This window comes from Centruroides sculpturatus, unplaced genomic scaffold, assembly GCF_000671375.1.
Source record: "Centruroides sculpturatus isolate CEXI.00-Female unplaced genomic scaffold, Cexi_2.0 scaffold2333, whole genome shotgun sequence".
NCBI lineage: Eukaryota > Metazoa > Arthropoda > Arachnida > Scorpiones > Buthidae > Centruroides > Centruroides sculpturatus.
Genome location: NW_019386479.1, coordinates 36,136 through 46,845, shown reverse-complemented (window position 1 = coordinate 46,845; position 10,710 = coordinate 36,136). Strand labels below are relative to the sequence as shown.

General features: G+C 31.4%; 1 protein-coding gene across 1 annotated transcript; it reads right to left on the bottom strand.

Annotated features, from left to right (window-relative positions):
- Nucleotides 1-1,168: 1,168 nt before the first annotated feature.
- On the bottom strand, nt 1,169-8,616 carry LOC111615111 (WD repeat-containing protein 18-like). The gene is made up of 5 exons (XM_023356508.1): nt 8,592-8,616; nt 7,893-7,947; nt 5,482-5,673; nt 1,639-1,749; nt 1,169-1,312 (listed from the first exon to the last, which is right to left on the bottom strand). Exons 2-5 carry the CDS (start codon nt 7,908-7,910, stop codon nt 1,175-1,177), a joined length of 459 nt encoding a protein of 152 aa, XP_023212276.1. The 5' UTR covers nt 7,911-7,947; nt 8,592-8,616; the 3' UTR covers nt 1,169-1,174.
- Between the last annotated feature and the right edge of the window lie 2,094 nt (nt 8,617-10,710).

Here is a 10,710-nt window from a genome sequence, read left to right as displayed (position 1 = left end):
ACAAATCACTCCCTCTATCTCCTCACCCCTTGACCTTTAATTACCAAAATTTAATAGTATCAATGATGTATATATTTCAAAATTTTTGGCTCATCCATTCATCCAGACCTGAGATATAATGCAAAATAGATGCTGACCTACAAAATTTTGTAAGGGTTTCTTTTACATTTTGTGTTAAAGCATTGAGAAAATCAAAAATGGGGATTAAAATTTGACTAATTACCATATTTTTCATATGTTATATTCTATAACAGCTGGAAAAGTAATCTTCAATGTACTGCACAAGTGTAAATCTTTGAGATAAACTGCCCAATAAGTTAAATGGCCAATTTTGGATGGATAAAATTTATTCTATAAATTATCAAAGAAACAAAATGGGTCGGAAATGCTTTCCTGAAGCGGTGATGTACACAGAAACATCATAAAGAAGAAGACTGTAAGTGAATATTCATTTTAATAATAAATGTACAGAAACAAAAGAAACATGGGTCAAAGAAAGTGTTCGAAGTTTCTTCCACTGACTGCAATGCAGACCTCACATCTACGGCGCATGGAATTTCGAACATTCTGGAATAATCCAGGCTCATCTCAAATTTCGCCGGCAGCTATTGCGATTCTTGCAACCAGCTCCTCATCATTGTCAACGTGAGTGTCATAAACCAGTGTTTTCATATGCCCCCAGAAATAAAAATCAAGACATGATAGGTCTGGTGACCAAGCAGGCCAACGCACAGGACCACCACATCCAATCCACTGTTGGCCAAATGTGACAGCTACAATGCCATCTACCATGTCAGGAAAGCATTTCCGACCCTCACATTGCTATACGATTCCAAGTCGTCGTGATGCACCCTACCCCTCTTAGAGCTTCTGAAACGTTTAACTGAGACACCTTGTACATAAGTAACTTGTACTTTTTTAAATTTTTCACAGTATTTTTCACACGTAGTTTTTAAATAGTAACTTGTGCAACAAGCCCTAAGTATTTAAAACTGTAAAATCACAAATCCACATAAGTTGAAGATTTACTATATGAAATTTTAACTTTCTTTGAGTTAGTGTATTTATTTATATACTTTTTTAATCATTATGTATTTGTTAAAAATATCTAATCATAAAATACAACTATTATTAACTTCTAAAGATACCTACTGAACAATAAAGAAATAAAAACTTACTGACTGAGATCCCACACTAAAACAAGACCATCTTCTCCAGCAGAAATAAAATAAGATCCATCATCTGTAAATTTTATACACGCAATAGGTTGATAATGAAAGGAATAAGCAGCAAGTAAACGACCAGTGGAAATCTATAAAATCATATATAAAATCATTAATAATAAAAGTATTAATCTGTTTACATCCTATCATCAGATCCTACATAATTGGAATGTTACAGAATTTGTTTCAATTCTGTCCTGAAAAACATTTAATCTAAATTAAACCAAACAACAGCCTTAATTAATTGGATTTTGAAATGTTTATGTATATTTAATCTAAATTAAATCATGCATTATAATTATTCCTTCAGTGATTCTAGTGTTACACTATTCAATTTATATATACAATTTGCTTAAAACTCTGGTTTCTGTTATAATTAGTCTGCATTGAAAAATTTTACACAAATTAAACTTACTTGCCAAATATTCAATTTATCTTCTATACCGGCAACACAATACATTCCGTCTGGACAAACTGCAAGACACGTTACTTTTCCTGGAGTTATCATTTTTAAATTAAACGGATCCTATATATAAATTGATATAAAAGTAGAAATAAAATCATTTATGAAAGTAATTTCTTTTACATAATTTTGATTTAACACAGTCCGAAAAAAATTCAATTTTCTTTTTACGCTATTTGTTTTAGCGTATCTAACACATTTCAATACATGTGCCTTTTAAATACAGTAATACCTCGACTTATGCTACCCCGACTTACGCGATTTTCAAATTTCGTCGATTCGTCTTTTGTTTGAGCGCCAAGCAACTCTCGATTACTCAATCCCTCCACACTATTGTTCAGCTTACATGTTCGGACGTGTCGCGCGAAATTGACACATAGCCACAATTTATTTTGTGTTATTTATTTCTGTGTTTGTTATATCTATGGAGACTCCAGAGACTCTATGTGGTGATTTCTTCTAACCGTGAACAAATCAAGAGACGAGATAAGATTAACGAGAACATTTATTAGCTTACATACATCCAACTTGGGTTTTAAACAAATTGCGAAATTATACCCCGACTTACGTGAATTCGACTTATGCAGTTATCGCTAGGTCCCACCTATCGCGTAAGTTCGGGGTATCACTGTATTCATACTTCTTTTTTTTTTTTTTTTAGAAAATTTTTCTTCAAAAGAAAATCTTAGAATAAGACTGCTATTCAAGTAAATTTTAAGATTTGTTTGGCTATTTTTTGTGTGGCTTATTTGGTTGTTCTGGCCTATTTTAACATGCAAAGCCACAATCAGTCTTTCATTCCAATCCAACTGTAGGGAGGATAAAGTCTCTAGCATTAGCTTACAAATAAAGAAAGGTATATTGTGAGATGTATGCTTCAGTCTTTGTGAAACTTTTTCATCAATGTGGGCTATTTTATTGTCCTTCAAAATATTTGTATTGAAATATGATGTGATGAAGCCCTTTTACAGGAATTTTAATATCTTTGTAATTTAATACTGTTATAAATAGCTTTATGTAATTTATTGTACAAGTTTTGGTTATTCATGTAATTAATTTTATTAATAAGAAAAATGAAATATGTGAGATTCTGGAGGGGGCAATTTAGTAATTAGACTAATATCCAGTTAATACAAAAGTGAAAAACCCCACTTCCTTTTTCCCATCCACTCACGATACTCTGATAGATAAACCTGATCAAATTTCTGTCTAAGTCAACAGCTACTAGGATGTTCGGACTTATGTGTCAAGACAGTTGATTATTAATGATGAGAAACTGTCAAACAGATTAAATTATGAGGTAAAGCGAGCCACAATAACAGCTAGAAAATAGCCATATTTCATTGAGCGTCTGTTTTTTGACAGCTCATATCAGCCAAATCTGGACACTACTTGAACTTAGAGCACATTAAATCAAAGTCACCTGAGTCAATACTCAGGCACAACACGTATAAAAAGGGTCACACCCGACAATTGGGGCGTGGACACTCTCCCAGAAGCAAAAGGACAAGCTTCCGTCTGTCACCACTCTCTCTCCCTGCTAAGATGTTCCCGACACGAAAGGAAGGACTACTTGCCACCCCTACTGACTGCCGATCCTGGTGCATTTTGCCAACGTCCATTACAACATAATCCGAATCCATTGGTCTAAGAAGTATATTACTTAAGGAAATGTAAACTCTCTCTCTTGGTCAATTAGCCTAAAGGGCCTAGATATAAGGCTTTAATGTCTATCGGACACAGTTGACTGAATAGAAAAACTACCAACACTTAGGAATAGTCTCGAGCATTATGTTACCTATGAAAGGTAAATAACCTGTAATGTATTAGCTTACTGTATCATATGCTTTTGAATTAGTTCATTAAATTATTTTGTTTTGTTTAACCTGTTCTCATGTGGACTTAGCAGGTGCCCAACACCCTAACAATGGACTGATCATCCCTCGGTCACTCAGGTAAAACCATCCAGTGACCAAGTGAGCGGTCTTCACCAGACCGTCGCCGTTAAAAGGAGCAGAGTTAGACTCTCTACTCCCCGGTTTCTCACAAAATATATATTGAAGTTCTGAAACACAAATTCCATTTATTATTTATATTTTAAAATGACTATAGACTGAATTACAAGTATTCATAGATTGCCCATCTAATACAATGATATTGAAACTGAACTGACATAATCTAGTACGTATATTTCAATTGAAAATTATAAACCTGAGCCTAGAACCGAACAGAAAACTTATCCATTATAGTGACTGATGAAATAATTTGCATTATATTCATATATTCAGCAATTTGTACTAAAATATCTGAATTATTTTACCAAATGAAAAATTTTTCTTTTCTTACTGGACTTAATAAAAAGTGTTTTGTTCAATATTACCAATTTTGTCTCAATAATTGACTGAACAGAGAAAATGTAAAATTATTCTTAAATATTTCCTGAAAGTTTAATTTTTATACTATACTACTCTGATTATAAGACCCAAAAATACAGACTAATCACAGTTTGTTTATTAGTTTATTAACCACTCAGCAGTGACTGACGAATATATCCGTCAAGGGCAATTGTGTAGCAGTGGTAAACAACTGATCAGGGCTGTGGAGTCGCGTAAAAATCTACCGACTCCAACTCCGACTCTTCATACAACTCCAACTCCGTTTCATATACGTAACAAGTTGGTAAGTAAAAAGGGAGTTGGAGGATTTTTTGACGACTCCGACTCCGGCCAAAACACCAAAACTCCACGACTCTGACTCCGACTCCACAGCCCTGCAACTGATATATCCGCAAAATTCTTTTGCGGATATTTCCAAAAACCACCGCAAAAAAGAAATTCACATAAAAAAGGAATTATGTAACAATAAAAAAAGACTTTTCTTTACTAGACACAACTGTTTACAAAATCTTTTTCCGAAATGGTAATGAGAAAAAGCACGTGGGAAAACACTTAAAAAATTTCCCACTGCTAAAAGACTAACCCACTGATGAAAGATTAATACATCTATACTATTGTTAAGCCAAAATTCATTTACATCTTACTATCTTCTTCAGTCAGTTCCAATATAACAAATGTAATTATTCCTTTAAAAAAAATAATAAACATATTTAACATGATTGCAATGACCTGACAACTCTGGTAACCAATAACCAAACTAGTAAACATAGCGTGATTAGTCTGTTTTTATGGGTCTTGTAACCATAATAGTATAGAATAATCAGAATACAGGTAAAAAAAAAAATAATAATTTTTAGTTTCATTGTAATTTTTAGTTTAAGATTAATTACAATTAAAACTGTTCAGTATTCATTGTGTTATTATTATTATTACAATAGACTCTCCCACATCCGGTTCTCCAATATCCAGACTGATCGAAGACAATGAAAAATTTTTTAAAATATTGTACAGTACATTACTCCAAATCTTACCTTTCCATACTGCAATGTGTACATTTTTTAATTTTCTTTATTAACGTTGCCTTGAAGTTTGTAGAAGAGCGCAATGCATCAATCATCATTAACGTGATAATGATGAGGCATTGACATAATGTAGAAGCTCATCAGTAATCAAGAAGAACAAAACAAATAACTTTGACACAATACTTTCAAAATTAATTGTAATTGTCATAAAATAAGTCAAAATAAACATTTTTTTATACATAGAATAGGTACATACAGTCTTATTTAAAAATTATCACACTCCTTATTCAGATTTTTCTTATATCTGGATTACTCCCACCCAAATTAGTTCGGGTATGAGAGGTCTAATGTATTATAAATTTCACGGACATACTCACTGTTTTTGATGACGACCATATCTGAAGAACAGGCTCTTTCTTGGAAGCAGATATTAAATAATCTTGACCTATTAAATCTAACGTTCTTGATCTACTCATTCCACCTTTATAGGTAGTTATTGTTGTTCCTGTGTTAATATCCCACATACAAATATTCCATAATTGTCCTGACTCGTCAGCAGTAAGGGCTACCTTCAATATATTCAATATTATATGGTTACTTCTTTATTTATACAATGAATTAATCAATATAAAGAAATAAAATATAAAAAAATAACATAAGTAGTGAATTGTATTTGTAATTAAATCAAGAATGCTTTATTTACATTATAATTTCTGTATCTTTTTATCTCTTATTTTTTTGACGCCATTAACAACTTTGATGATAATCTAAATAATTTTATTTAAATGTGTCATTACGTCTTCAGTGGACCAATATAGAGCTAAATGAGTAGAACAATAGTAAAGTAAAGCTTCACCTAGCCAATAAAATTTACTGTGTTTCACATCTATATTTTCTTCCAATGCTACTTACTTCATCTAATTATACACTTTATCTGACATTTCATGGATCAATAATTGCATTTAATTTATCTTCCTCAAAGGATATTTTATGAATAAAATTAGTGACAACAACATTCAGTTATTAATAATAATAGATACATAATCAACAGTACTAATAATTTCCAATTTAATTTCTCAAAAAAAAAAAAAAAACTACACAAAATACACAAAAAATTGGAACCAATCAACATTTTGTCCCATAAAATGTATTCATATATGTAATTATAATAAGAGAAAATACATTAAAGATGCATCAAACAAGCACATTAATATTTTGCAACCCCTTTAAGTCTATAATTACACTCAAACATCATTAACATGGAACTGACAAGCTTGGCTGTGAACTTACTGGGAATATTATTCCACTCTTCTTATAGTGTTGATTTTAATCATCTCTGTTCAATACGTGGTCGTTTTCTTCAAACAATAATCCCACATATGCTCAATGGGGTTGATGTCAGGACTTTGCGGTGACGTTTCAACGTAATAGGAGTTAAACACGAAATGGGTGAGAGAGAGATACAACAATCTTAGACATTTTTATAGTGACGTTTGGTTTTATATGTTTGTAAAATTTGATTGTCTTTTTAATTTGTTAATTTTTTAAACTTTAATTTAAAACAGTAACCTGAACAGGAACTGGAAAATAGTTACCAACACAAAATGCATTGGTAAAGGCAATAAAGATAGTTAATTAATTAATAGTCTTGATCTCTGTTTGATGCAGATTTGATACATGATAAAGGTCAGTGATTCAATTATTCTAAAGCTATTAGAAAGCTTTAGAATAATTGGGGTATTGTACAATCAGTGCTGGCCCGAGGCAAGTTATAGGATGGAGCGAGATCCTATTATGGCGCACCCCTTGGTTGCCCTTAATTTATACCCTTTAATTTTCTTTACTACTGAGGCACCCCCTAGGACTTAGCGCTTGGAGCGGCTGCTCCATTCGCACTATAGTAGGGCCGGCTCTGTGTACAATAATCACATTTGTGTTCCAAGCCGCATGCTTTGGATCATTGTACTGCATGAAAATGTAACTGTTGGAAAGTCCCATCTGAACTCTAATGAGAAAATTTTCCTTCAATATGTCAAAGTAAGTGTACTAATCCATTATGCTATGGACAAAGTGTATAGAACCCACTCCTGCTGCATTCATACACTATCAAACAAGCATTGATCATCCTCTGTGGGAAAAGGAGAAATGTTTTCTTTCTTCACTTCTGTATTTGGTTTATGCCACACCACCAGACAGTTTCTATCCTAGAATTTGTTTTGTCTTTTCTCACCATCACATTTGCATCACAGTGACTTAAAATTGGAGAATGCCCTTCTCTCATTTATTGTAAAGTCTGTCGCTGAGTAACTGTTTACGACATATCGAACGGTTGAATGGAATCTGTTCAAGATATTGTCAATTTTTCTGAATGATTTCATTCATTCTTCAGGTTATAGTTATTTGTCACTACTCTTCTTTTACTTTGCAGCCCATCTTGTTTACGAATATCTTCCTATGACATAACAAATTATGACAACTTGATAGTGTCATCTGTGGTCGACCAGGCATATTCTTCTAGCCATAAATGATACAGTATTTGATATAATATATTTGCAAACAGAGAAGTTACAAAGACTATCTGAGGGGGTGGCAAATACCTCATTCAGACTTCAATCTTAACATGCTTTCTTATTAATAACCTATCAAATAACTCGGTTTATAAAAATAAAATATAAATTTCAAAATAAACAACTAAATATTATCAACTTATCATCGAATACAATCAAAATTTACTAAAATCAATCACTTAGAATTTAAAATAAATAAAGAATTCATTAAAATTACTAACTTCGGAGGGCGCCGCCATATTTGAATTAACACGTGTACTCTCCGAACGTTGCCAACTCATCGAAAACAATAAAAATAAAATAAACTATAAAATCATTATTTACGAGAAAATATTAAAAATTATGCATTTAAAATTTATTACAATATAATATATATTAATATTTTAATGTGCGATTAAATTTTATTTATACGTCTTTATTTTTATGATATTTCTTTTAACGTTACGTATCGAAACGGTTAGAATCGATTCCGGTTTTCATCTTTACAAAAGAATTTATACATTTTTAATCTGTTAAAACAGTTTTTTACAGCATTTTATTACATTGTGGTCATTCTACTATGCGACATTACACGGTATTTTGCGAAATATAACTTGAAACGCGAGGGCATTTATCACCGGTTGAGCGGCATACACTATTAAAAAAAATAAATAATAAAACTATTATTAAAACATCGATTTGATGTAAAATAAAATAAAAAATTCTAAATTGTTAGTATATAGTTTTATATATTCTAACTGTATATCTATTATAAACTTGTTAACGTTCGCGACTATTCAAAAACCGATTCTTTATCTTCAAATCCTTGCCAATTTTCACAATATAAATGTTATAATTATATTTATTTCCTCTTACATCCCTTATAGGACGTAGGCCTCGTGAAAAATATACATTCAATGAACCATAAAATATGTGTTTACCCATTTTGAGCCTCATCGACATCCTAAAGCATTGTCTATAACTGTCACACGGACATATATTTTTGCGAAATGTTCAATTGCATCATTTTCGTATTAAAAAAAAATAATAATAATAACCTGCTAAACCGCTTAAAATTTAAAAATAAAGAATATTAAATATATTCTATACTAAAAAATAACTTGCAAATAGCAAGGTTAATGAGTCAATTAAACACAGGTTTAAGTTATGTAATTCTTTTTACGAAATCGGGGTCAAGAACGAGTTGCAAAGAATAAGATAATAAATGTAAGTCTTTACTATAATTCCGCAGTTTAAAGGAACGTAAAACCAATCAAATTTTCTAAATTTCGAAGAGTTATATTTAAAAACAAAGACAAGTAAGTATTATGAAAATCACTTATATAGAATTTCAATCATTTTGCATTAGAAAAGCATTGAATAGCTACTATACTAAGAAAACGACTCATGAGTGACCAATGAGAGAAAAGTCTAGACCGTGTTATTGAATTAACTAGGTTTACTTAAACCTTTCGACGAAATCGGGGTCAAGATGGAAGGTCAATATTTAAGCGTTATACAAAATTTAAATGAGAAAAATACAAGATTTGTTAACAGTTTCGTGTATTAAAGCGATGAAAATCGATCAAATTCGTTAAATTTTTAAGACTCCTTACTTAAAGAGAGAAGCGAGTTGTAGAAAAATTACTTCCACGGAATACCAATCACACTGCACACTCCAATTGATGAAAATAAAACGCAAGAACGAAATGTATTTTTTTCTCTGCAGGATGTTTTACCTCAGTAATTAAACTCTGTATTGAATGGTAAAGGGTGTGCCACGGAAGAGTCAGTGGCCCGGGTTGGCGATTCGCTGAAGCGTCACAGCTACGACACCCACATCTTTCATGTGTGACATACACACACACATAAGCGGCATAAAACAGAAATAAATATACATCATATCAACTCTTTCTGTCAGATTCATGCGATCTATCAACTGAAGGATTTAAGTTTGGAATGAATACTCTCAATTAAAGAATATTTATTTGTTTGGACATTGCAGGTTTGTAAATTATTCAATAGAACTTTCTATTATTAGTTATTTCAATTTATTTTTATTTAGAAAGTAAATTATATGAAATATATATTTATACATCACTTTGAAGAATTTCTTTTATATTCTTCTTTAAAATGATCCATTTGTTTATATACTTCTTATTCATTTTTAAATATTCCTTTAAAAATTATAGCAATTAAATCGGATTGTAGCATGATTTCTCTATAACTTTCTCTACTGCCATGTTTTTCAACACTAAACATTCCCTTTTTACACTATTGCTTCCTATCACACATGAAAATTTTAACAATAATGTAATCACAATTAACAACAGTTTTACATTGATTCTTATTAAATCATAGTATTAACAAATATCTAATTATTCTGATAATTTCTCAAAATAATTGCATTTCAAAATATATTTTTTTTCGTCTTATAATTATAGCAATGATAATATATAATTAATTTCTTTCTAAAGATACCAGTCGACCCCCCTATAACACTGTTGCTTATTCCGTTTTATATGAATTCCATGTTGTACGAGTCACTTAGATTTTACAAATACGTGTGCCGGGCTGTGAACGGCTGACGTATTTGTAAAATCTAAGTGAATCGCACAACATGGAATTCATATAAAACGGAATAATCAACAGTGTTATAGGGGTCGACTGTATTAATTATACTGTATATCCTACTGCATTATGCTGTAAATGATTAATTAACTACCAAATGCATTAACGCTATTGTTATATTCGAGACCAAAATTTATCATCAGATTGGGCCTTAAAGTATAACATATAACAGGCCCTTCCTCTTCACCAAATATAATGGTACATGAAAGAATGTGAGGCTGTAAGCTATGGACTCATAATACAAGGCTCTAAACTGGCAGTTCACTTTATTAGGATTAAATCATTCATACTAAATATCGACCTATTAATTCGGAACAAAATGCCAAAAAACAATTGGGAATAAATTATTTGCCATTGATCAAAAATAGGTCGCGACCACACAAAGAATGCATTTGATACCCATAATATTGCAAATTGTTTCTACTGTCA